This window comes from Callospermophilus lateralis, chromosome X (assembly GCF_048772815.1).
Source record: "Callospermophilus lateralis isolate mCalLat2 chromosome X, mCalLat2.hap1, whole genome shotgun sequence".
NCBI lineage: Eukaryota > Metazoa > Chordata > Mammalia > Rodentia > Sciuridae > Callospermophilus > Callospermophilus lateralis.
The window spans coordinates 33,409,010-33,436,886 of record NC_135325.1 but is presented as its reverse complement, the minus strand read 5'-3'; the positions used below and the strand labels follow the sequence as shown (position 1 = coordinate 33,436,886).

Here is a 27,877-nt window from a genome sequence, read left to right as displayed (position 1 = left end):
ATCTCATTTATTTATTTTTATGTAGTGCTGAGGATCAAACCCAGTTCCTCACACATGCCAGGCAAGTGCTCTACCACTGAATTACAACCACGGCCCCTCTTATTTTTTATTTTAGTAGAATTTTCAATCATTTTTCTAGTCTAGAAATTTGTAAATTTTGTTGATCTTTTCAAACAACCAATTTTTGTTTTAATAATTTTCTCTATCGTTTTTCTGTTCTCTCTTTCATTTTTTTCCATCCTAATCTTCATTGTTTCCTTCTGTTTGTTTTGGATTTAGTTTGCTCTTCTTTCCCTCATTTCTTAAGATGAAAGATTAGGTTATTTATTTGATATTTTTCTTCTTTTTAAATACAGGTGATCCCCCTTAATACATACAGGGTTACCTACCAATAAACCCATTGTAATTTGAAAATATAATAAGTCAAAAATACATACAACACACCTTGCCTACCTGACACCATAGGTAACCTAGCCTACCTTACACACACTCAGAATACTTACCTTAGCCTACAGATGGGTACTATCATCTAACACAAAGCTTATTTTATAAGAAAGTATTGGATATCTCATGTGTATCTTGTATGTAGGTATGATAAGATGCAAAAACACAAAACACAATATCAAAAAATGCTGGCAATGTAGTTCACTGTAGAGTACCAGGTATTTATCCTTTTGATTACATAACTGACTGGGAGCTGTGGCTCACTGCTGCTGCCCACATATTGTTAGCCCAGAGAAAAAATCAAAATTCAAGATTTGAAATAAAGTTTCTACTGAATGTTTGTCACTTTCATATTGTAAAGTTGAAAAATTATAAGATGAATCATCATAAATCCTTCATAAGTCCATAATTATGAATCTCCCCTAAACACCAGGTTAGCTGCATCCTGTAAGTTTTAGTTGGTTGTGTTTTCATTCATTTCAAATATCTTTTAATTTTCCTTGTGATTTTTTTCTTTGATCCATTGATATTTAGGAGTGTGGTGGTTGTTTTCTACATATTTGTGGATTCCCACATTTTCTTCTGTTATTGATTTGTAATTTCATTTCATTTGGTCACAAATATTCTGTATAATTTCAGTGCTTTCACATTGAACCACTGAACATATCCCCAGACCCTTTGTTTCGTTAAGACAAATGTTACCTCTTTTTTAAAAAATTTATATGTAGTGCTGAGAATTGAACCCAGTGCCTCCCACATGCTAGGCAAGAGCTCTACCACTGAGCCACAATCCCAATGCCCACCCCCCCCCAGCCCTTTTTTATCTTTTATTTAGAGACAGGGACTTGCTGAGTTGCTTAGGGCCTCACTAAGATACAGAGGCTGGCTTTGAACTTGAGATCTTCCTACCTCAGCCTCCTGAGCCACTGGGATTCCAGGCATGTGCCACCATGCCTGGCCACATTTTTAAAAATAAGTTTCATTATGCATGTTTAAAGTATACAACATGATATTTAATGATATAGATAGATAGATAGATAGATAGATAGATACAAAGAAAGAAAAATCATCCCTAAGTTACACAAAGTAATGTATCCCATTTCACATATTTACTCTTTTTTTAGGGAGACTACCTGATGTCTATTCCTTTAGCCAAAATTCCAAATATGGTATAGTTTTAACAACAATAATTCTCATATTATATATTAGATCTCTAGAGTTGTCCATCCTATGTATCTGCTATATTATAGCCTCTGAGTTATATCTCCATTTCCTCCTGCCACCCTGACCCTCGGTAGCCACTCTTTTATTCTCCATCTCTGTATATTTGACTTTTAAAATCCCACATAAAAAAAATCCCACATATAAGTGATATTACACCATATTTTTCTTTTTGTGTCTGATTTATTTCACTTAAGTTTCTCCAGGTTCACCCATGTTTTGGCAAATGTCCTTCTCAATGCCACATAATATTCTTTTTATAGTGTATACCACATTTTCTTTGTCCATTCATTTGTTGTTGGGAGCTTATTTCTGTATCTTGGCTATTTTGAATAATGCTGCAATGTATATGGGAGTGAAAATAGATTTATGAGGTAGTGATTTCATTTCCTTTTTGTAAATATCCAGAAGATGAATTACTGAATAATATAGTCATTCTATTTTGAATTTCTTTAGGGTCTTCTATACTGTTTTTCATAATGGCTATACCAATGTACACTCCCACCAACAGTGCACAAACGCTTTTCTCCAAACCTTATCAAAATTTGTTATTGACTTTTTGTTAACAGCCATCCTAGTGGGTGTAAGGTAATATCTCCTAGTGATTTTGATTTGCATTCTCTGATAATTAATGATTTTGAACATATTTACATATACTTATGTTTTCTTTGGAAAAATGTCAATTTATGTCCTTTGCCCATCTTTTAAAAAATTTTTTTAGTTGTAGATGGACACAGTACCTTTATTTACTTATTGTGGTGCTGAGACTTGAACCCAGTGCCTCACACATGCTAGGCAAGCACTCTGCCACTGAGCTACAGCCCCAGCCATGCTCATGTTTTTAACTGGGTTATTTGCTTTTCTATTTATTGGATTGTATGAGTTCTTTATAAATTTTGGACATTGGCCCTTTTTCATATATTTGGTTTGCAAATGGTTTTTTTCTCAATCCATAGGTCTCTATGTTATTTTATTTTACTATTATTTTCAGGTCCTTTACCCCCCAACTATATCCCCAGAGACAGGGTCTCACTAAGTTGCTGAGACTGGCCTCAAATATGTGATCTTCCTGCCCCAACCTCCCAAGTTGCTGGATTTACAGGCATACAATCACCACACTCAGCACCATTTTATTTTGTTGATTGTTTCCTTTGCTGTGCAGAAATCCGTTATTTTACATATATTGAGATTTGTTTTCTGGCTTAACATATAGACTGTCTGGAGAATGTTTCATATTCATGTGAAGAGAATGTATACTCTGCTGTTGTAAGGTGCTCTATAGATGTTTGTTACATCTAGTTGGTTTATAGCATGTTCAAGTCTTTCTTTGTTAATCTTATGTCTAGTTCTTTCACATATTTTTTTAAAGTGGGGCATTGAAGTCTCTATTGTTATTGGATTAATGTATTTGATTTAATGTATTTGAGGTCTCTCTTGTTAGGTGCATTGCGTTTATTGTCATGGCTTCTCAGTGGATTTACACTTTTATTGTTATAAAATACCCTTTTCTATCTCTAGTAAAAATTTCTGATTTAAAGTCTATTTGATCTGACATTAGTATGAGCATTCTAGCTATCTTTTGGTTACTCTTTGAATGGTAAATCGTTTACCATCCATTCCCTTTGAACTTATTTGTGTCTTTGAATCTAAAAAGAGTCTCCTATTGGGCTGGGGATGTGGCTCAAGCACATTCGCCTGGCATGCGCAGGGCGCTGGGTTCTATCCTCAGCACCACATAAAAATAAAATAAAGATGTTGTGTCCACCGAAAACTGAAAAATAAATTTTTTAAAAAAGAGTCTCCTATTGATAGCATATAGTTGGGTCATGTCTTTCATCCATTCTGCATGTCTCTGCTTTTTTAATTGGAATGCTTAATTTATTTACATTTAATGTAATTGCTGATATGGTAGAATTTATGTTTACAAACATTTTTTTTCTTTTGTGGTACTGGGTATTGAACCCAAGGACTTGCACATGCTAGGTAAGCAAGCAATATACCACTGACCTACACCCTTCAGCTTTATGTTTGATGATCATGTTTTCCATTTTGATATTTCTCTTTGTTTCCTATGTATTTTGTATTTCTTTATTCCTTCATTAATGCCTTCTTTTGTGTAAAATAAGTTTTTTTCTAGTATAATTTTAATAATTTCTTTCTTATTATTATTGCCATTATTATTATTTTGCTAGTAGAGATTTAACCAAGGAACACTTTACCTCTGGACTACATCTCCAGCCCCTTTTTATTTTATTATTTTTTTTTTAATTTTGAGACAGGGTTTCACTCAATTGCTTAAGGTCTTGCTAAATTGATGAGGCTGGCCTCAACTTGCCATACTCCTGTCTCAGCCTCCTGAGCTTCTGGGATTACAGGTGTGTACCACCACACGCGACACTTTTCTGTTTTTCTTCTTAGTTATTTTTAAGCCTCTCATGTGCAAGGTCCTGAGTTTAGTCCCAGCACTACAAGTAAATAAATAGTAAATTATTTTTAGTAGTTTCCCTGGAAATTATAATTGACATTCAAATTTATACCACTGTAGTTAGAATTAATACGAAATTAATTTCAATAATAAAAAAAAACATGTTGCTCTTACATAGCTTTATTCTCATGTCCCTTTGTTTGCTACTACCATCATACAAATGACATTTTTACACATTGTGTGCTCATGAACACATAATGTAATTGCAACTTATGTAGTTGTCTTTTAAATCAGGAAAAAGTTTAAGTATGTTGGCACACACCTGAAATTCCAGCTACTTGAGAGGCTGAGGCAGAAGGATTGCAAGTTTAAGGCCAGCCTCTGCAAATTAGCAAGACCCTATCTTGAACCCAGGACCTCATACATGCTGGGGAAGCATTGTACCACTAAGCTATATCCCCAACCCTTTTTTGTTTTTGTTTGTTTTGCAATACTTGGCAATGAACCCAGAGGTACTTTACCACAGTCCTTTTTCTTTTAATTTTAGACAAGGTCTCACCAAGCAGCTGAGACTGGCCTTGAACTTGTAGTACTCCTGCATCAGCCTCCCGAGTAGCAAGGATTACAGGACCCAGCTCAAAGTTTCTGATGAGATATCAGCTGCTAATAATGATGAGAGCACAATGAGTAACTACTTTCTTACTATTTCGAAGATTCGCTTTTTGTCTTTGTCTTTCATTAGTTTGTTCATGATGTGTCTAGGTGATGTTTCTTTGAATTTATCCTAGTTGGAGTTCAGAGAGGTTCTTGAATGCATGGATCATTGTTTTCATCAAGTTTGGAGGTTTCAAGCCACTATTCCTTCAAATATTCTTTCTTGTACCTTTCTTTCTCTCCCACCTCTCCTTTTGGGACTCCCATTATGTGCTTGGTGATATGCTTTATGGTATTCCACAGGCTCCTCAGGCTCTTTCATTTTGTTTATTTTTTTCTGTTCCTCAGATTGGATAATCTCAACTGACCTTTCTTCAGGTTCATTGATTCTTTTCTCAGACACCTCAAATCCACTGTTGAATTCCTCTAGTGAGTTTTTCACATAACTTGCATCTATTTATTGATATTGTTTTATTTATTAGGACAACAGTCACACATTCCTTTAGTTCATTGGACACACTTTCTTTTATTTCTTTGAAAATATTTAAAATCACTGATTTATAGTCCATTTATTAAGTCCAACATCTGAGCTTCTTCAGTGGTAGTTACTATTGATTAAATTTTCCCCTCTGTTTGGGCCATACTTTGTTTCTTTGCGTGTCTCAAAATTTTTTGTTTAGCTGGGCGTGATGTTGATGCCTGTAATCCCACTGACTTGGGAGGCTGAGGCAGGGGGATTGCAAGTTCTAAGCCAGCATCAGCAACTTGGCTTAGGCCCTAAGCAACTCAGTGAGACCCTGTCTCTCAATAAAATATAAAAAGTGCCGGGGATGTGGCTTAGTGGTAAGCACTCAGGTTCAATCCCTGGATCAAAAAAAAGTTCTTGTTTAAAACTAGACCTTTTAATAATATAATGTGGGGGCTAGGGTTGTGGCTCAGTGGTAGAGCACTTGCCTAGCATTCATGAGGCACTGGCTTCAGTCCTCAGCACTGTATAAACATAAAATAAAGGTATTTTGTGCACCTACAACTAAAAATATAATAATGATAATAATAATAATAATAATAATAATAATAATAAGGCAAAGATTCTCTTTCCTCCCCAGGGTTTGTTTTTGCTTCCCTTTTTCAGTGATTTTCCTGAATTAATTCTTTAAAGTCTGTATTCTTTGTGTGGCCATTGAAGGCTCAGCTCCATTAGCTTAGTGGTTAGCTAATGATTGGTGAGACATTTCTTTAAATATCTGGAACACCAGCCTTTGTTAATGAGCTTGGTGTGCATGTTAAGGCATGCCTTTAATTCTCAGTCAGGCTATTTACAACTTTGTATTAGCCTTCACTCTCTCCTTGTGCAGAGCTTCAAGGTCAGACACTTCTCTTGGAATGAGGCTTTGGAGGAAATCCAACCCTGTTCTATCGCATCCAGTGGTTTCTAGTATCAAAAGACAAAATTGCAGCAATTTAGTCTAAAGATCTGCAATTGGCTTTATTTGTAATTCTAGAAGCAGTCAGCTTCTTCCTATACAGTAGAGTAAGTGTTCTGATGAGCTGTGCAGAGAAGATTAGTCTTATAGATCATGAAAGGCTAAAGAAAGCAGAAACAAAGAAAAAATTTGGATAGGTCATTCCAAAATTACTTTAGTTTAAAAGGTACACAGAACAATAGAAAAATAACTAGTTGGTTAATATCAGGTTACTTCAGGTTACTTTTTGTAGAGATTAAAACAGAGGGGGCTGGGTGTGATGGCACACACATAAAAATAAAAAGAGCTGGGTGGGACTGAGGTCAGTGACAGAGTGCTTGCCTAGCACATGAGGCACTGGGTTCAATCCTTAGCACCACATAAAAAAATAAACAAAAAAAAAAATAAAGGCATGCTGTCCATTTCAACTACAAAAAAAATTTTTTTAAAGGGCTGGGGCTGTAGCTGAGTAGTAAAGCATCCATGGGTTAAATCTCCTGTACAAAATACAAAGGGAACTTCATCATTATGTCAACTGAGACCTGTCTATGTGAAATTTGGTTCTCATTCCTGATTTCTTGGAAGATCAGCTAGCATCTTAGTGTTGGTTTGATGATGGGAAGCTTTAGTATGAGTGACGCCATTTTGATTTTTCAACCTAGTCTATTGGAGCCTAGTGCAAGAGCTTAGTTCAAAACAATTGCCACCTATCATTTTTATTTAACACTAGGCTGCTGGTTTTCACCAGAATTGCAGGACTGTTGTTTATTAAGCTTCTTGCAAAGGTATGGAGAGCTCGAGATTTAGTTCAGTAGTAGAACATTTGCCTAGCATGTGTGGGGCTATAGCTCAATCCTCAGCACTGAAAAAAATGGAAATAGAGTAAGTTATTAAGGAACTGCCCCATAAAAAACCCATCAGGCCCAAATAGTTTCACAAGGGAATTCTACCAAACCCTACCCTCCATCATGATCAATATATTCACTGGTTAAAGACCCCTTTATTTCAATGCCATATAAATTGTTCCAAAGAATAGAAAATGAAGAGAAACTTACATGTTATTTTCTGGAGCAATTGTAACAGAAAAACATGGACCATTTCACCCATGAATATTAATGCAAAAATCCTAAATAAAATATTAGCAAACAAATTCAAAACCACATTAAGAAAATAATATAGTTATTTTTAAGATGGAGAAAATAATATAGCATGACCAAGAGAATTTACTTTTGAAAATACAGAAATGGTTCATTCTAGATAATGCATTAATATAATACAACATATTTATAGATCTAAGAGGAAAATCATATGGTTATTTCTATAGATATTTGAAAAGTGACAAAATTCAGTATCCATCCTCCCCCCCCAGTACTAAGGATTGAACACAGGACCTTGTACATCCTAGGCAAGCAATCTTATCACTGAATTTCATCCCCAGCCCCTCTTTAAATTTTATTTTAAGACAAGATCTCACTGAGCTGCTCAGGTTGGCCTTGCATTTGCAATCTTTCTGCCTCCGCCTCCTGAGTAGCTGGGATTATAGGCACGTGCCGTCACACTTGGCTAAAATTCAACATTCATTCTGATATAAGCATTCAAAACTAGAAATCAATTGATACCACATTAACATGATAAATTTGTATATCTCAACTCGAAAATAAGACTTTAGATAAGACTAAAGGCATTTCCTTTTTTAATATTGTCCTGGAGGTATTGAGCCAATGCAGTTAAACTAGGAAAAATAATTATACGCATAAGAATGGATAAAGAGGACATAAAATGTCTGCACTTATAGATGATACAATAGTATACCTAGAAATCCCCCAGAGAACCAATAAAAAAGCTAATTCAAACAATCAAAAAATTATAAAAATCAACATAGACAAATCAGTAGTTTTCAAATACACAAATAGCCAGATCGAAGATATAATGGAAGAGAAAACATTTTTACAATAACAACAAAAGCTGGGCATAGTGCTATAATCCTAGCAACTTGGAAGGTTGGAGTGGGAGGATCAGAAGTTTGAGGCCAACCCAGGCAATTTAGCAAGACCTTTTCTTTTATTTTTTCTTTCTTCCTTCCTTCCTTCCTTCCTTCCTTCCTTCCTTTCTTTCTTTCTTTCTTTTTTTTTGGGGGGGTACCAGGAATTGAACTCAGCGGCACTCGACCACTGAGCCACATCCCCAGCCCTATTTTGTATTTTATTTAGAGACAGGGTCTCACTGAGTTGATTAGCACCTTGCTTTTGCTGAGGCTGGCTTTGAACTTGCGATCCTCCTGCCTCAACTTCCTAAGCCACTGGGATTACGGGCATACTCCACTGTGCCCAGCTAGCAAGACCCGTTCTAAAAATAAAATAAAAAGGGCTTGGGGCTGGGGATGTGGCTCAAGCGGTGGCGAGCTCGCCTGGCATGCGTGCGGCCCGGGTTCAATCCTCAGCACCACATACAAACAAAGATGTTGTGTCCGCTGAAAACTAAAAAATAAATGTTGAAATTCTCTCTCTCTATCTCTCTCACTCTCTCTTTAAAAAAAAAATTAAAAAGGCTTCATAGTTTAAAAAAAATAAAAAATAAAAAAATAAAAAGGGCTTGGGATGTAGCTCAGTGACAGAATGCTCCTGGGATTGATCCCAGCATAAAATATTTTAGTATGCCAGGTATGGTGGCTCAAGCTTGTAATCCCAGCAAGTTCAAGGCCAGTCTCAGTAACTTAGTGAGGCCCTAAGCAACTTAAGGAAACCTTGTGTTAAAATAAAAAATAAAAAAGGTTGGGGATGTAGCTCAGTGGTTAAGTGCCCCTGCATTCACTCCGCAGTATCTACCCCCAATATTTCAGTATAAATTCCCAAGGAATGTGCAAAATTATATGAGGAAAAGTTTTAAACACTTCTGAAAGATGTAAAGGAAGATTTAATAAAATGGAATGGGTATAGTGGTACATGCCTATAATCCCAGCCACTTTGGAGGCTGAGCCAGAAGGATTGAAAGTTCAAAGCTAGCCTCAGCAATCTAGCGAGGCCTTAAGCAATGTAGTGAGACTGTGTCTCAAAATTAAAAATAAAAAAGGACTGGGGCATAGTTCAGTGGCTAAACAACCCTATATTCAATCCCCATTACCTGTACCCACAAAAAGAAAAGGAAATGGAAAGACATTCTGTATTCCTGGCTAGAAGGAATTGACATCATAAAGATGTCAGTTCACCTCCTCAGATCTTTATTTAATTTAAAATGTAATATGATTCCCCAATATACACATACTACTTTTATCTGGAGTTAGAAAGGTTAATAGTAAGATTCATATAGAAAAGCCACCATGTCAGAATAATCAGGAAAACCCTGAGAAAGATGAGCAATGGGAGGAAACTAACCCTACCAATCTACAGGGAGTCTAACAGTTCTGTCACCAAGCACATCATGAAGCCTTTATAATTTAATCAGTATGATGCTAACACATAAACAGACTGACAGATGTAAGGGACAAAATTTTGATGTCCAGATATAGATCTATGTAACATTTGGAAATTTACTATATGATTAAAGTGTCAACTCAAGTTATTAGGGAAAAGAGGAATGTTTTAGTAAAGATTTATATGTGACATTTAAATTCTTCATTCATATGAAATTGATTTTCACATACGGTATAAGGTTGTGACTTAGTCTGTTTTGTGTGGCATACCAAAATAACTGAGACTGGGTATTTTATAAAGAAAAGAGGTTTATTTATCTTACTGTTCTGGAGATTCAAGAGCATGGCACCAGCTCTGGTGAGGGTCTTCTGGCTATATCACAACATGGTAGATGTCATCATGGTAACAATGCTTGCATGAGGGAGAGATCACACGAAAGTCAGGAAGCCAGAGGGATTTGGGGACGAGGATCACGTGTGTGTGTGTGTGTTGCTGAGGATTTAACCCAGGGCCTTGTGCATGTGAGGCAAACACTCTACCAACTGAACTACTTCCCTAGCCAGGAGCACTCTTTTTATAACAACTCACTCTTGAGAGAGTTAGCTGGAGTCCCATTAGAACAACTTTAATCCCTTCTAAGGGTTGCATCCCCAGTCACCTAACCACCTTTCACAATGCCCCACATCTTAAAGGTTCCACACTGTAACATTGCCACACTGTGACCAAGCTTGGAAGCTTGAAACTTTGGGGATACACTCAAATCATATCTAAACCAGAGCAGCTAAGTACGAATCCTCTTCATATTTTTCCTTATAGGTAATCCTTTTTTCTTTACTGAGCATGTATGCCACCTCTGTTATATAAAAAAATTCAAATATGCGTATGGAAGGCTCTGTACTTTCTTTTCTGTTCCACTGGTCACTTTTTCCATACCTATACTAATGCGACACCATCCTGATAACATTTTCTCATTAAGTCTTGAATCTGATAGGGCAGTTATACCTCTTGGCTGTTCTATACTTATGAACAGGCTATTTTTGTCAGGGACAGAGAGAGCAGGACTTCTGAGTCTGGGAAAAAAGGACAAAGTTAATGGTAGGAAATGGCAAGGATGTTATACTCCCTGCAAGCCAGCTTGCCACCACCTCTCCCCTTTCATGTCCTGCCCTACAATGAGTCATGGAGGGACGAAATCTGGGTCTGAATTTGTAGAAGCAGTCTTCCTCCATCCTGTACTTTGAAGCTTTGTTGGGAAGGTCACCCAGTCTCCATCTTGTGATGAGAGTCACATATTGGGACTCTGATAGTCCATCTATTTCTATCCAGGTTGCAGGCTACTAGGAATCCTCTGGGGGGTGCTCAGCTCTGTTGTGTCTAAATAGTCACCAATGAACAGGGGAGATGTGGAACAATCCTGTTAAACACAGGTTAACTTCTCTTTACCACAAGTCCCTTAGCATAGTGATCTGCTCAAATCAACCTTGTCATGCAGACCAGGGGTGGGGGCTTCTCTGGGAATAGGGAATCCCCTTCCCTTGCCATCTCAAATCAGGTGATTTATGGTGCAGGCAATATTTACGGAGGGCTCACAATGTAGCAGATGGTATCCAATTCCAAGGCCTCTCTGGTTCCAGTCCCTTCTCTGGACCCAGGAGTCCTGCTTCCTGTGGAGGAAAGAAAGAAAAGATGCAGCCAGTTGCGGTGACACACACCTGTATTTATCATGACTCAGGAGACTGAGGTAGGAGGATGTCAAGTTCAAAGCCAGCCTTAACAACCTGGTGGGAGCCTGTCCCAAAATAAAACAATAAAAAAGGACTGTGGATGTAGCTTAGCAGTTAAGCACCCCTGGGTTCAATCCCTGGTACAAAAAACAAAAACAAAAGAAAAAAAAGAAAAGAAAAGAAATAAAGAAAGGAAAGCATCCATTGACCAAAGGTGAGAATCACCAGGGTCAAGGATGGGAAAATTGTGTGAAGGGGACAGGGAAGGAGTGAGTAAAGAGCTAGAAAGAGGCACATGGGAGATCTGTCAATGGGGTGGGATGTTACTTTTTTCTTTTTTCTGTGTGTGTGTGTATATGTGTGTTCATGCGCATGCACACGCACCATATTGGGGATGGAACTCAAGAGTGTTCTACCACTGAGCTATACCCCCAGCCCTTTTTCAAAAATTTAATTTTGAGGGGCTGCTGAGGTTTGCCTTGAGCTTGCAATCCTTCTGCCTCAGCCTTACAAGTAGCTGGTATTAAAGCAAGGGCACCACGCCTGGCAATTTTTTGAATAGTTTTTCATAAGTTGGGAAAACAATTAACTAATTAATTAATTAATTAATTACTTTTGCAATACTGGAGATGGAACTCAGGGCCTTGTACATACTAGGCAAGCACTCCATCACTGAGCCACACCCCAGCCCTGGAAATTTCTTTTGAGTGGCTAGTTTTATTGAAATATGACAAATTCAGAAAAGGGGACATATCCTAAGTGTACAGCTTGTTGAATTTTCATCATGAACACACTCTGTCACCTGTACCCAGATCAAGAAACAGTACTTGAACATAGTTGCAGCACAGTTAGAAGCTGATGGTCTTCAGGAGACTCCCAGTGGTGCATCAGTTGTGTGGTTGATGGCATCAGAGAGATTTAAGTCTGAGGAAGGTGGAGAGTCTCGAGCTCACTGTGGTTAAATAGAAGTCTATGTCCAAAGCAGGAAGTCATTGCATGTGAAAGCTCAGTAGCAGACGTCGGATCACGAAGGAAGGCAGCCAAGTTCATGGTTTCATGTTCTTTTTTTTAATGTTTATTTTTTAGTTGTACACAATACCTTTATTTTGTGTATTTATTTTTATGTGGTGCTGAGGGTCGAACCCAGGGCCTCACACGTGTTAAGTGAGTGCTCTACCACTGAGCCACAACCTCAGCCCTCTTTTTTTTTTTAAATATTTTTTTAGTTGTAGATGGACACAGTATATTTATTTTATTTCTTTTTTTTAAAATGTGGCTCTGAAGATTGAACTCAGTGCTTCACACATGTGAGGCAAGCGCTCAATCGCTGAGCTACAGCCCAGTCCCTCATGTGCTTTTTGCCAGTGCTCAGAGAAGCACATGCCGCTCTGGGCACTGTGCAAGACTGGGATTCTGGGAAATGGCCAAGCCCCTGGAAGCAATTTAGGCATGGCACTGCTTCACATGCTGTCGTCATAAGGGCATCAGGCACTAAGGCCAAGCAGAGGGGCCAGGGAACAGTGAAACCACACAGGGAATAATAAAGGGGAATCACAAATGGAGATGGAACAAGGAGTGGGGAATAGAGAACTGGAGCAGGAACAGGGTAGGGACCCTGCAGGAGAAGCAGGGTACAGGGAGCCAGGAAAGCGAAGAGGAAGCAGGGAACAGCAAATGGAAGCAGGCAGTAGAAAGAACGGGGATGAGCTGGAGCAGCCAGGGGATACCTGTGACTGCAGGAACATTGAGGGACCCACTGAGGCCCAGTTGCTTCCTTTCCTGTGGCTATTCAGGAAGCCCTCTTTATGCTTCTCCTTGAGACCCTTCCAAGGACACATTCTTGCATCTTGTAAAGGTCAGGTGTTCATCCCCTGAAGAGTCTGCAGGAGACAGAGGTCATACCCTGAGGGTCAGTTAAGATGTGACCAGATATCCCTTGACTAGGACACACTGTGATCCCGAAGGGGCCAATCTCAAAGATTCAGGACATTGTTGGTTGGGAACGGAATTAGCTATGGTCCACTGAAATTGGAGGTACAGTAACCTTCACTGGGGCACCTGGTGACAAGAATCCTCCAGAGATGGAAATTCTTTTTTTCTGCGCTGGTTCAGAGGGAGTTCATACAGGGTGGGGATAGGTTGAGTGACTGGCAGTGAGAAATTCCTAAAGGAACCTCTCTTCATGGGTGTTATTGCAGTTGTTCTTGGTAGATATTCACACACACACACACACACACACACACACGCACAAACACATATAAAACAATATTGCTCTTTATTTGGGGGTGCTTCTATCAATAAGAGATTCAGATCTTGATTAGAGACTGTGAGGGGGAAACAACAGGGGAGGACACTGGGACTGAGGAGCATTTATGGTTTTAAGGGTTAGGGTCTGAGTCCTATCAGTAGCTTTTGGTTTTGTTTGGTTTGGGTTTTAGTGCTAGGAATGGAACCCAGGGCCTCAGGCGTGCTAGGCAAGCACTCTACCACTGAGCTATCCCCCAACCCTGGTGATTTTGAACTCATAATGCTGTGTGGTGTCAGTGAGGCATGACCACCTCTATCCCCTCCAGGCTCTTCAAGGGTTGAAAACCTGCACTTCACAAGAATTGCACTTTACACTTCCCAAGAGTGGTCTTAGAGTCAGGAACAAAGCAGGAGCCAGAAGGAAAATAGGATTCATAGCAGGGGCATGCAGGGCATGAGGATGGGGGATTGAAGAAAGACATGTCCATGGTCCATGTCACCCCCAGTCATGAGAGTATTTTGGGAGCATCTATCTAACAATATTGCTCTCCTAGGGTTAGGGGAAGGCCCCCAGGGTGTGTTGGGGAGAAAGCACACTGAGTCTGGAGACTCACCTCCTTAGGTCAGAGGTGTAGCTCTCCACAAAGGCTTAGCAGGAGGTCCAAGCTCAGTGGTCGATAAATAGTCAACATTGGGAGGTACAGCTAAGGCATTCCTGCCCACATGAACCAGCCCCCTTTTACCCTCTCAGGGAATAGTAGCTCTAGCCTTCTACTGGAGCAGGGAATTGGTAATTGGGAATATATCTGGGCTCTAACAGCTTCTCAAACCGACTTTCAATCAATCTTCCTTTTTGAAAAATAAATAAATAAATAAATAAATTTTTAAAACCTCAGGCTTAGTCAGGTACATTGGCACATGCCTATAATCCCAGTGACTAAAGAGGCTGAGGCAGGAGGGTTGCAAGTTCAAGGCCAACCTCAGCAACTTAGTGAGACCCTGTCTCAAAATTAAAAATAAAAAATGGGCTGGATTTAAGCTGTGGTTGTGGCTCAGTGGTAGAGCACTTGCCTAACATGTGTGAGGCACGGGGTTTGATTCTCAGCACCACACACAGATAAATGAATAAAATAAAGGTTCATTTACATCTAAAAAATATTTTTCAAAAATGGGCTGGAGGGGCTGGGTTGTGGCTCAGTGGTAGAGCGCTTGCCTCGCACGTGTGAGTGAGGCCCTAGGTTTGATCCTTAGCACCACATAAAAATGCATAAGTGGAATAAAAGTATTATGTCCATCTACAACTAAAAAAAAATATTTGAAAAAATGGGCTGGAAACGGAAAGTGGTAAAACTCTCCTGAGGTCAACCCTCCATACCAAAACAAAAACAAAATGCTAAGGCTTCACCCCCACATCCAGAAGGAACTTGTGCCCTATCCATTTCTTTAGTTGAGGTTCTACGTGTAATCAGGGTTGGTTCTCTGATTTTTACCACGTCTACTGGCATAGAAGGTATCCAGAGCTGAATAGTGAGATATTGGTGTCATTCACAATTAATGAAAAGGAAAGGCAGGTCTTATATAAATTGACCTCTCCATCTGTCACTGGGTAGTGGCCAGAGATGGCTCACCATATGGGGTAGTGTGTTGGGAGCTCTTCTAGCAGGAATGTTTTCCAAATGAAATTATTTAAGGATGAAGGGGCAATTGATAAAGAATATATGGATAGGCAGGTTTTTCGGAATAGAAAAAGGTTTATTTTATATTTATTATTATTTTGACACTAGGAATTGAACCCAGGGGCATTTTACCACTGAGCCACATCACCAGCTATTTTTATTTTATGCTTTAATTTTTGAGTCAGGGTCACTCAGAGTTTCTTAAGTCCTTGATAAATAGCCTGATCTGGCCTCAAACTTGTAATCCTCCTGCCTCAGTCTCCCAAATCGCTGGGATTATAGGCAAGCACCACTGTGATAGGCTGAATAGATTTTTTAAAACAGGCTTATCAATGATACAAATATCAATAATGAAAATTTCTAAATGGAAAGACTTGACACTGATGAGAGGGCTCATCAGTGGAGCCTTTTGCTGGGCAGGTATGAATGGGGGAGTTTATCATTCCTACTGGACAATGGAGAGACATGTCGTGGGTCAAAATGGGTGAATGGGAAGATTTGCCAGTAGAGCCTTTCAGTGGGAATTATTTCATAGAAAAATATTCATGAAAAAAAATATTCACGAGTAGAGAGATTTTTCAACTGGTGCAATGCCGATGGGTGGATAGTTATGAACAGAGGTATTTGTGGCTGGGGTCATCAGCAGGCAATAGATTCCTGCTGGGTAGCTGTGAATGAGAAGATTTGTCAGTAGGGGAGATCAATGGGGAGATGGCAATGCAATATTTATGAATAAGAAGATATTTCTTAGTGGGGTATTTGTGAAGAGGGAATTTGTCTCAGTGAGGAGAGGGGACTAATCAAAGGAAGGATTTACCAAGGGCTTAGAGATTTGTTATCTGTAGTCTTGACAACAGTAGAGATTTATAAAAGGAGGGATTTGTCCACAATGAGGACAGCATAGTGGGGAACATTATCATAGGGTGGGAGATAGGTTTTCTCAGATGTCTTTGAAAATGTTGATATTTGTCGGTGGAGGGAAATGCACCCTGGAAAGCATTATGCAACTATTGTAATAAGAATAATAATATTTCAAATGAGCATATTAAATATTTGTAACATCTCAAGATTATCATGATTGAAAGTTAAACTAAGATTTCTAGAGTGCATTAAATTGTTGCTACTAATATACCTTATTTTCAGTTTTATATACTATTTTTTTTGAGAGAGAGAGAATTTTTTAATATTTATTTTTTAGTTTTCGGTGAACACAACATCTTTATTTTATTTGTATGTGGTGCTGAGGATCAAACCCAGCGCCCCGCACATGCCAAGGGAGCGCGCTACTGCTTGAGCCACATCCCCAGCCCCTATTTCTAATATCAAATATTATTTGTAATATTGTAATAAGCAGTACTGATAAGAATTATCATTGGGGCACACATCTGTAATCCCAGTGACTTGGTAAATTAAGGTAGGAGATTGTAAGTTTGAGGCCAGCCTCAGCAATGTAGGAGATCTTGTCTCAAAATAAAAGTAAGAAAGGAGCTGGTTGTGGTGGCACATGCATGTAATCCCAGCAACTTGGGAGGCTGAAGTAGGAAGATTACAAGTTCAAAGCCAGCCTCAGCAATTTAACAAGGCACTTAGCAACTCAGTGAGACCCTGTCTCTAAATAAAATGTGAAAAAGGTCTGGGGATATGGCTCAGTGTTTAAGTGTTCCTGGGTTCAATCCCTGGTACCAAAAAAGAAAAAAAAAAGTGTAAAAATGGGGCTGTGGCTATAGCTCAGAGTAGAGTGCCCTTAGGCTCAATACCCACCACCACAAAAAAAAATTATCACTACTAAAGTTACACATTAATTTATACTTACTATAAATACTACTTATAACTGCTATATGATCTCATTTAATAAGCACATTGTCACTATGAGTTGGACACACTCTTTATCCCTATTTTACAGATGTGGTAACTGAGGCATAGAATGGCAATATGGTTTCCCCAAGGACGTGGAGCTAGGACGTGGCAGGGACAGGATTTAAGTGCAGATGACCTACCTCCTGGGTTCATGGCTTTTTGTTGTTGTTTGTGGTGCTGGGGATTGAACCAGGGCCTTGTGCATGTGAGACAAGCACTCTACCAACTGAGCTACATCCCTAGCCCAGGGTTCATGGTCTTAATCAGTATACTACACTGTCTGTCTAGAAATTAAGTCACTGTCAGTAATATTGCACATTAAGTTATTGTTATGAGAGATTGTTTGTTTGTCTATTGTTTGTACATGTGTGGTGCTCAGGATGGAACCCTGAAAAATATTCAAGGACAAATACTCCTCATAATCATCTTTCAACCTCTGAAGGACTCTGGGTAGAGATGTGATGCCCATTTTTATTTGTTCTTTTTTAGATATGCATGACAATAGAATGTATTTTGACATACATACATGGAGTATCACTTCCCATTCTTGTGGTTGTACATGATGTGGAGTTACACTGGTCGTGTATTCATATATGAATATAGGAAAGTTATGTCTGATTCATTCTACTGTCTTTCCTATTCCCATCCCCCCTCCCTTCTGTTCATTCCCCTTTGTTTAATCCAATGAACTTGTATTCTTCCCTCCACCCCCTTATTGGGTATTAGTATCTCCATATCAGAGAGAACATTTGGCCTTTGGTTTTTTGGGGATTGGTGATACCCTTTTTGTTTTGGTTCCAGAGAGATTGAACTCAGGGGCACTTACCACGGAGCCACATCCCCAGCCCTATTTTTTATTTTATTTAGAGACAGGGTCTCACTGAGCTACTTAGAGCCTTGCTTTTGCTGAGGCTGGCTTTGAACTTGAGATCTTCCTGCCTCAGCCTCCCAAGCCACTGGGATTACAGGCATGTGCCACTGCACTGGGCTGTGATTCCCATTTTTTAAGCAGGAAGACTGAGGCTCAGGTAAGGGAAGGGCCAGTCCCCAAGTTAGATCTCATGCTGCACACCTCATATTACTGTGACTCCTCCATATGCTTCCTCTTGGCCATCATAGTCTCCAAAAAGATTCACACAGAGACACACTGAATGCTTGGGGGCTGTTCACTTTAATGGATTTTCTAGAAGGATGGTGGGGGTGTGATTATCCCAAGACTGCAGATCCTGCCAGGAGCTTGTGCCAGTTCTCTTGAGGAGGTAGCCTTGTATGCTGTTCTGGTCTCCATGTACACTGAAGTACTAGTCAGCCGTGTCCATGCTGGACTGGGTCTGGGTACAGGACCCATCTGTGGGGTAAACTGGTTATCAGAATGATCACCACACTGGGTTCTATCCTTCCCCTGCCACCTTCTACTGCACCTTCCTCCCCAGGGCTAGGATAGCTGAGGGCTCAAAGAATGAGCCCTGAAATCATAGAGCAACTCAAAAGTGCAGGGAATTGGTACTAAGGTTTAGTGAATTATCAGGAACAATTGAAGTCTCACTGTCAGCAACAAGGTCACTAGGGCCAAGACAGGACCCAGGCCTTTCCCTTGGAGCTACATCAATCAGCAAAGGCTGCTGTTTGCTCCTTTTAGTAGACTGGGGGCCAATCCCCTGGGGAGACACAGATATTGACACAGATATTGTTACTGCAATGGATGTTCCCTCCTGAAGCAAGTGGGTATTTAAAATCTGCCCATCCTCATCCAGTGCATAATTTGGGCCTAGGTAACCACCTAGGAGTGTAGAAAGCTCTGCACCAGGACCACAGAGGACAGAGGGGCCCATGCTTGGTGACTCAGGATACCCTAGAGGAGACCTTTTTTTTTTCACTGCTGGTGATTGAATACAGGGTCTTGAGCATCCTAAGCAAGTACTGTACCACTGAGCTGCATGCCCCCAGCCCAAGACTCACATTCTTATCGGTAGGAGCAACACGTAGTTGGATGGGAGAGAATTTGGGGGGGATTTTTTCTTCACCAAAGAAGACATATTTTCCCCATTCACCTAAGGTTGGGGACAGTAACAAAGGTTTTGGTCAGGAATCCTCACTGGACAAGCATCAGGACAGTGCCTGAGAGCTGTTTGCCAATTGATAGTCCATTGTCAATGAGTTTATCAACTGCTGAGATTTGTGAATAGAGGAATTCACAGCTGTGGGATAACTTATCACCTTTTTCAAGGGACAACTTGGGTGTTCCACTGAGTGTTTGCCCCAATCTGAAATTCTGACTCCTACGGCCTCCCTTGAATCAGCACCTTTGGATACTAGAGGTGGGATGCAGGCACTGGGAAGGCTTAGCAGAGCCTAGGCCCAACTGCAGGATCAAGGAGACCTAGGAAGGGAGTTTTTGGAGGTTCTCTCACTCAGTTTTTTGATTTGTTTCATTTTTTTGCAGTGCTAGGGATTGAACCCAAGGGCACAACTGAGCTATATCCTCACCCCTTTTTAGATAGGGTCTTGCTAAATTGCTGATGCTGCTCAAAATTAGATCCTCCTGCTTCTGCTTCCTGAGTCACTGGGATTACAAGCATGCACCACCAAGACCCAGGTTCTATGTAGGAAGATGAGCCAGAAAAGTGAGGGTCAGGTCCAGAGACCTGTTTATATGAGGAGACAGCTGCATGGGGAAGGAGTGTAGAGGTTATGGGCTGATATATCTGGTTGTTCCAGATTGTGAACTCTGCCTGCACTAAATTGCTGTCACAGTTTCCTCCAGAGTTGGTCAGAAGAGTATAGAGAGGAGGAAAAGGGAGGGGAGATTAGGACAAAGCTTGGGGATTTCAGGATCATACCTTCTCTCCATCCAACCTCTTCTATACCCCAAATAACCCCTAAGTAAGCAATCTTCTGCAGGCCATGGATGGAGGGCCAGGGCTACCCCTTCTTCCCTGGCTGGGTTACAGTGGGGAACCCTTTTACTCAAGACAGATTTATACTACAAAGCCTAAGGGTGGGGACATGACAAAGGTTTGGGTGGGGAATCCTACTGAACAAACATCAGGAGAATGCCTGAGAGCTTTTTCCAATTGATTGGGCTTTTGTCAAGGAGTTTGTGAACTGCTGAGATTTGTGAATAGGGGAATTTACAGCTGTGGGATAATTTATTAACTAGAGAGTCCTGGGCAAATAGGAATTAGAAAACATTATAGTAAAATATTTTAAAGTGTTGAGTAGAGAAACTATTTATTAAGTTGGAATTGTTTATGCATATTAAATAACTATTACTGATATTGCAGATCAGCAGTTCTAAGGCCAATGTTGAGATTATTGCCAGGAGCTGTCACATGCCTATAATCCCAGTGATTTAGGAGGCTGGGGTAGGAGGATTGCCGTGTTCAAAGCCAGCCTCATCAACTTAGTGAGGCCCTAAACAATGTAGTGAGACCCTGTCTCAAAATAAAATATAAAAGGGTTGAAGATGTGGCTCAGTGGTTAAGAGCCCCAGGGTTTAATCCCCAGTACCAAAAAAAAAATATTACCAATACATAAACTTTTATGTAAAATATAAAACCCCAACATTTTTTTTTTTTGCTAAGTATGGAATCCAGGGCCTGTGTGTGTTAAGCAAGCATCCTTCCCCTGAGCTACACCTCCAGCCCCAAACCCAACATCTTGCATCCCTCCCTGCCTCATTGGTCCCAAGGTACCCCCACCAGTTCATCACTAACATGGGTTTGTTCCCAAGCACTACAGAGACAGTGTCTGCTGGGTGGTAGCTCTTTATTTCATCATCTTGGAGAAAAAAAAGTTGGGAGTTGGAAGGGGGCAAACACCATGTGGGCTTCAGCTTCCACTGGAGGCAGGCTTCAGGCCATCCGGACTCGTAGGGACTGCCAGGTACACACCCCTGGCTCCCGGGGCAGGCACGCCAGGTTACGGCTCTGGAATCCTTTCTCAGAGCCATCGAGGAGCTGGTCTGTCCACAAGCACTGAGTGTCTTTCTCCAGTTTGCAGGGAATGGATGAACAGGCCAACACCTGAAAGAAAGGAGAGAGGTTCACCTTTGAGGGCTTCTCCTTCTCCTCCTCCCTCCTGTGGAGAACATTCCCCTCTTTGCCTTGCAACCTTGAGCTGCTGGAGAGACCCAGGAAGAGACCCTCCCCTTGGGGGAACAGGAAGCCAGTGAAAGGATCATTGTACTAGAAAAGTAGTTAGGAAATAGTCCCTTGGTATCAGTCAGGCAGACTGGGGAATTTTCCCATGGGGCAAGGAACAATTGGCAGTAGTAGGTAAGAGCAGGTGTGCAGGGAATTTAAGCATAAGATAGGTAGTAGGGCCTCTCAGTCGTTGGGATCACAGGACATTGGGGGTATCAGGGAACAGTCTTAGAATAGCCAGGTCAATGTAATGCACCTGGCGAGTAGATCAGTCAACTGCAAGGCAAGAATGAGATGCACTGGGGGAGAGTTGGTAGGTATGGAGAACAACACTTTGGGTTGTTGGAGATGTTCTAGGGAAGTAAATATATATATATCCATCCCAGGGGTCAGGAACTGGAAGTGGGATTACAGAATAGTCACCAGGGAGAGTTAGAGGGGCAGGTAAAGACGACAAGGAGCAGGCAATCCCAAGGTTATCAGACACAGGGCAGAGGATAAACCAGAATTTCCAAGGGAGCAATCTCAGGTTTGGGAAAATAGCAAGAGAGAGCAGGGACAGCTCATGGGTTTGGGAAGCAGATACAAGGACAAGGAATAGCCAGTGGAGGGGGCAAGAAATGAGCCCACGGTTTGGGAAAGAACCCCAAGAACAATGTCCAGGTGGAAGGCAGAGCTCAGCACTCACTGTGCATGCCTCGCAGCCAGCACTGTAGATCTTGGTGAAGCCCTTGCGCTGAGCTGGGCTCAGACTGGTCCAGGGAGCCACGAAACTGCAGGTGGTGATGTGCAAGAGCTTATTCTGCAGTTGTCCTGGGAGGGAGGGAGGGGGACCAACAGGCAGCTTTTGATTGGCTCGGTCAGGAGACAGGACGACATCTGATTGGCGCCCTGGGCATACAGACCCCCAACTAGGCAAAGTCTCAGCCTTCTGATAGGCTGAAATTGGGGCGGTCCCAATTTCAACTGAGACCATTCCTTTCAAAGCCTCACCCCCACCCGGTTGCTGGGCAGCTTCTGAGAACGGGTTGGTGTGGCCCAGGGCTAAGGGGTGGAGCCTCACCCGCGATGAGAAACTCCTCGCTGCGGTTCTGGGAGTTGTGGAAGTATCCGCAGACGCTCTCCATAGCGGGGGTGTAGAGGAACCGGATGTCAGCGGCAGGCCCCAAGGCCTGGAAGCCTTTGAACATCTGTTGATGGATGAGGGGAAGAGTCTCTTTTACTGACATAATCCTCCCACTCCTCGTTCTTCCCTGAAGTCATCTACCTAATTCCCCAGATCACAATTTCCTCACCAACCCGCTGTGGCAGGAGGCTTCTGTTTTGAGGAGGAGGAAGATGTTGGGGACTGCTAGGGAGGGGGCAGGGGGATACCTTTGTCATCTTGATCTCATAACGCTGGTAAGCCATGTCCTGATTGACTTCTGGGAGCCCCATAAACTTGGCTCTTATGACTGCAGGAGAGGAGGGGAAGGAAAGGAGTCAAAGGAACAGCATTAACCAATAAAAATCATCATCATATTAATACCAGTAAAGCACAGATACAAATAGGGATTAATGAGTGCCAGACAGCATGCTAAGTGATTTATACATCTGTTAATTGATTCATCTATGTATTGAAGTTCTAATCTTCATCAGGCACTACTTTAAGCCTTTTTCATTTGTACATTCATCTGTTCATGCACCCAACAAATATTTCAGATTGCCTACTGCATGTCAGGCACTGTTCAGGGCTTCAAAGGTACAACAGTGAACAAAACACTGAAGTCCTTTCACATTCTAGCTAGGAGACAGATTTAAAAGAAAAAATAAATAAATAAATTTGTGGAATTAGAAGATGTTAAGGGCAATTGGGAATTACAGAGCTGGGTAAAGAGACGACAAAGATTCTTTGCTTGACCAAACTTGAGTCAGGTTCCTGAATGTTCTCCCAGGCCCATCTGTTCAGTTTCTTGTAAAATTCAGTTTAAGGAAAGAACCCTGCTAGGTCAGTTTACCCCACCTTCATTTAACTCCCCTCAATATCTGTGGGGGTTCCTCATTCTTCCCCCATCCCCCCATGATGTCTGATCACACTGGCCTGTCTTTAGCAAGAACATTGTTAGGTCAGAAGTTCACTCCCTTACTCCTGATGTTTTCTCTTAGTGATGTTCCATTAACTGACCTCTAAATTGATCATTGGCTATAGATTCCCATTTACCCATGCTATATTAGGAGTTGAACCCAATCTATTTCCCTTCTGCAAAATTCCCTTGCCATGGTCCCTTACCTACTGGGATGGTCCTGAATAATCTGTCCTTAACAGAGGATCAGGACTAGGGGGCAAGAGCTAACATTTTAATCAGGATGTTCAGGTAAATCCACCCCAGAAGGTGACTTTTGGGGCAGTCATCCATTTGGATACTTGAGGGGAAGGGTGTACCAGTGGAAGGAGCAGCCAGCACAAAATACAATAGCATCCTGATTTCCAGCACATCCATGGAAATCAGGATGCTATTGTAGCCACAACAGAGATATGCAGGGGTGAGCTGAATTGTTCTAGAGTTAACCACCATTGTGAGACCCTCTGAACTGAGAGGGAAAGCTAAGCAGAGTATGTGGGTAGAGAAGGGGTCAAACTCACCAACATCGGAGTTGCAGAAAGCTGTCTGTGGGTGGGGTGGGGCACAGGTGCAGGCCCAGCTGGGGGCTATCAGTGACAGCAACAACAGGATGCCAGAGGCCAGCGGTACAAAAGGGGCCATGGTAGTTTCTGTAGGGGAGAGAAATGTCAGGTGGCCCCCAGCCCAGCTGATCTGCTGACCCCTGGCAGCCTGGGGAGGGAGAATTATGGGCCTGGGATTTGGGCCTGAGATGTTGGGAAGTTTGGGGATCTTAAGAGAGTTGGGGAGCACAGAGGAGTGTGGGGATTTAGAGTTGGGAGAGTTTAGGAATTTGTGGAGTTCAAGTGATTTAGGGGACTGAGTTGGGGAATTTTGAGGTTGTCATTTGGTGAATAAGAGGCCTGGGAAGTTTGAGGATTTAAGGGGGTTGGGAAAGTCTGGAAGCTGAAAAGTTTGGGGGTGAGAAATTTGGATATTGTGGTCTAGAAGAGTTTAGGGGAGGTCAGGGGTTATGCATATTGAGATATAGGTGACTGGGGATTTTAAAGAGTTGAATTGGGAGGAGGTTGGGTTTTAGGGAGCTGGGGGAATTTGGGAGTCCAATGGGTTAGGGGAAGTGGTGGGGGGCTAAAGGTGATGGAGGTACTTGGGGGATGTGAGGGCAGAGGAAGTTTTGAGATTTAGGTGTTTGGGGAAGGAGGAGTTTGGGGATAGGGAGAGCTTAGGGAATGCAGGGGTTTGGAGTGGGGGACTTAGTGGGGCAATGAGTGGATCCCAGGGAGTTGGAAGGCTGGGGAGCCTTTGTGGTATTAGGGGGTCATGGGTTTGGGGAAGCTGGGGGTGGATGCCAGGGGTTCAAGGGAGTTTGGAGTGCCGGTTTGGGGGGCAGAATTCCAGACGCCCCCTTTCCATGCCCCCTCTCATCCCCAACCAGCACAGGGTCCTGGTACTCGCAGGCCAGGCAGAGTATCTGGCACCCGAGTAGAAAGGTCAGCAGCCAGCACACGGACAGGATCCAGTCGGGCCCAGCCCCAGCCCCACCAGGACACACGGATCTCCGCTTACCTCTGCTGTATCTCTAGGCGCTGGGTCTGCAGCGATGGCGGCAGGGCCTGAGCGGTAGAGGATAAATGTCCACCACGCGAGGGGCGGGGTTGGCGAGGAAATCACAGGCCTGCAGGCTTCCTGGATGTTATTACTCATCCGCCCACCATCAGAGCAGGGCAGCCCAAAGAGCCACCCTCCTCTGCCCGCCTGCTCCTCCCGCCCGCCACGCCCGCCGCACCCCTCCCCCAGCTCCACGTCGTGAGCATTCCTGCCTAGCGGCCTCCTAGGAGAGGCGACAGTCCGCCAAGTCCCTGAAATCGCCCAGTTCTCTCCAATCACCCACATCTCCCAAATTCCCCACGGCCGAAGCCCGACTTATTTCATTCTTTCAACATCGTGCATCAACTGTGTACCGAGCCCATAAAACCCCCTTCCATTCCTGGTGTGTCTGACGTTCTGGTGAGGGGGTGGACAGGGGACAAATTAAGCAGAAGCGGTGGAGGGAGGTAAGGCAAGCAAATGGGGAGAAACACAAAGTGAGGAAAGTGAGGCACCAAGAGGTTACGTGACTTCCCAGGCATGGTAGCATATGCTTGTAATTCCAGTGATCCTGGAGCACGAGGATCTTAAGATAGAGGCTCGAACAAGCAAGGTCCTGGCTCAAAATAAAATAAATAAATAAATAAGGGGCTGGGGTTGTGGCTCAGTGGTAGAGCACTTGCTTAGCATGTGCAAGACACTGGGTTTGAGTCTCAGCACCACATATAAATAAATAAAGGTCCATCAATAACTAATAAAAACATTTTAAAAAATAAAATAAATAAAAAGGACGTGGAGAGTTTGGGGCTGTAGCTCAGTGGTAGAGTACCTGCCTGGCCCAAACGTGTGAGGCACTAGGTTCCATCCTTAGCACCACATAAAAATAAAGGTATTGTGTCCATCTATAACTAAAAAAAAAATATTTTTAAAAAAGTAGACGTAGCTCAGTGTTAAAGCATCTCTGGGTTCAATCCCTAGAACCACCACCACCAACAAAAATAAATAAATAAAATTTTAAAAAGGTTTATGTGACTTATACAAGAACATAGAGTTAATACGTGGTAGAACTGAGACTGGAACCAGGGGCGGCATGGAGCCACAGCCTGGGTTAGAACCTTTCTCAAAAAACACATGAACAAGACAAGACAGGGTGTAGCTCAGTGGCAAAACACTGTTTTAGCACACATGAATCCCTATGTTGCATCCCCAGTGCCGCAAATCAAATAAAAAACACAAAAACAAATAAAAGCACATTCTCAGGCAAATAGTATTTATATAGCACTGACTCTGTACCAGGCAATCAGCATATTTATCTCACTTCAAGCTCACAACAAGCCTTGAAGGTGGAAACAAGTAGGATTCCCTTTTTACAAATGAGGAAATATGAGACATAAAGGTAGTGGAGACAGGGCATGGCTGGGTTTGAATCTAGGCTCAGTGACTCTGGGATCCCAACCCAAGTATGGCACAGTACTACTGGAAGGCAGGGAATGGTGCTGGTGAGCATCAGAGAGCATTAAGAGGGGGGTTGAGTGAATGGTGGTGAAAGAAGTTAATGAGTCAGTAAAAACCCGTTCCCCACCCCATCCTGCCCTGCGCCTACCCCACTAACTGTTCCACACCCCTGGTGGCGGGGTGGAATGAGGCAACCCCTGCCCACCAGCTTCCCAATGATGCAGGAATATTCCCGGGTGTCCTGGGGAGGGTTCTGAGGGCTGATGAACATTCTTGGTCAATTTAGGGAGGATAGACCAATAATGATGAGAGGATGATGACAGCAGCCACTTATAGAGTACTTACTGTGTACTGTGGGCTTTGGACTTAGTGTAAATTATCTCATTCAGTGTCTGCCACCTCCTTGCTAATTAAGTTTGGTTAACTTAGGGAGGTTAGTTCAATAACCACAACAACACAATGCAAAACACTATCAGCACTTACGGAGTGTTTACCGTGCATGAGCGCTGCTCTGAAGCCATTGTATGTACATTATCTCTTTCAATCAGTCCCGGTGACCCACCTCCTTGTTCATTAATGCTAGCTGATACTCTTCCCGACATCCCTAGATAAGGTTCATATACTCACTACACAATGATGAAACTGAGACACAATAGGGGTCAAGCCATCTGCCCGGGAATGAGGGTGAAGAAATGACTGCATTGGAGGGACAATAAAAGGAGGAAGGAAAGAAAACCAAAAATTTGTAGAAGCTGATTGTGAAAGTCGGGGAGTGAGAGTAAATGAGACAGGGGTCTGAGTAACTCCATGGCAGGATTGAGGGAGAAGTGAAGACAGGGAAAGTCCTGTCTTGGTTCCTCACTGACCCTGCTTCTGACGCCAACTCTTTATCTCTGAAATCTGAGTCAGCACTCAGTTTTGCCGACTATTTACTTCTGAGGAGTTGTATGGATCTGGCTTATTGCACAGGTTTGAAATGGAGTGGATGTGGGTTTCACAGAGGGGTGTCTGAATCTGTGACCATCTGGGGAGTTGGAGAGGTGTGGTGGCCCAAAGGGACCAGTTGTCATGTATACAAGGGATGATCCCCACAATGTACCAAGTGCTTGGTCTGATTGTGCCCATTGTACACAACAAGAAACTGAGTCCCAGAAGGGTTAACCAAACTATCTGGGATGTCAAATGGCCTTAGGCAGAGGAGAGGCCAAGATTCAAGTATGGAAGCTGGGCCCATTGGTGCCTGCCTGAAAGTCCCAGCTACTGGGGAGGCTAAGGTAGAAAGGAGGATCCCTTGATTTTTTTTGTTTTTGGTTTTTGTATTACTGGGGATTTAACACAGGGGTGCTCTACCACTGATCTACAGCCCCAACTCTTCTGTTTCATCTTGAGACAGGATCTCCCTAAATTGTTGAGGCTGGCCTTGAACTTGCCATCCTTCTGCCTCATTCTTCTGAGTAGCTGGGTTTA

General features: G+C 42.2%; 2 protein-coding genes across 3 annotated transcripts in view; one reads left to right on the top strand and one right to left on the bottom strand.

The window, feature by feature from the left end:
- Syn1 (synapsin I) overlaps window positions 1-27,877 on the top strand; it is a 51,568-nt gene that overhangs the window by 16,154 nt on the left and 7,537 nt on the right. The gene's annotated exons all lie outside the window — the stretch shown is intronic.
- Timp1 (TIMP metallopeptidase inhibitor 1) lies at window positions 20,873-25,021 on the bottom strand. The gene is made up of 6 exons (XM_077107265.1): window positions 24,935-25,021; window positions 23,890-24,018; window positions 22,641-22,720; window positions 22,330-22,456; window positions 21,955-22,079; window positions 20,873-21,146 (listed from the first exon to the last, which is right to left on the bottom strand). The coding sequence occupies exons 2-6, from the start codon at window positions 24,008-24,010 to the stop codon at window positions 20,976-20,978; spliced, it is 624 nt and encodes a 207-aa protein (XP_076963380.1). The 5' UTR covers window positions 24,011-24,018; window positions 24,935-25,021; the 3' UTR covers window positions 20,873-20,975.

Coding starts and splice junctions, on each gene's coding strand:
- Timp1 (XM_077107265.1), bottom strand. CDS start 24,010: ATGGCCCCTTTTGTACCGCTGGCCTCTGGCATCCTGTTGTTGCTGTCA. Junction 22,457..22,640: donor ATGAGATCAAGATGACAAAG/GTATCCCCCTGC, acceptor ATCCATCAACAG/ATGTTCAAAGGCTTCCAGGC. Junction 21,147..21,954: donor CTGGCTGCGAGGCATGCACA/GTGAGTGCTGAG, acceptor CCTTTCTTTCAG/GTGTTGGCCTGTTCATCCAT.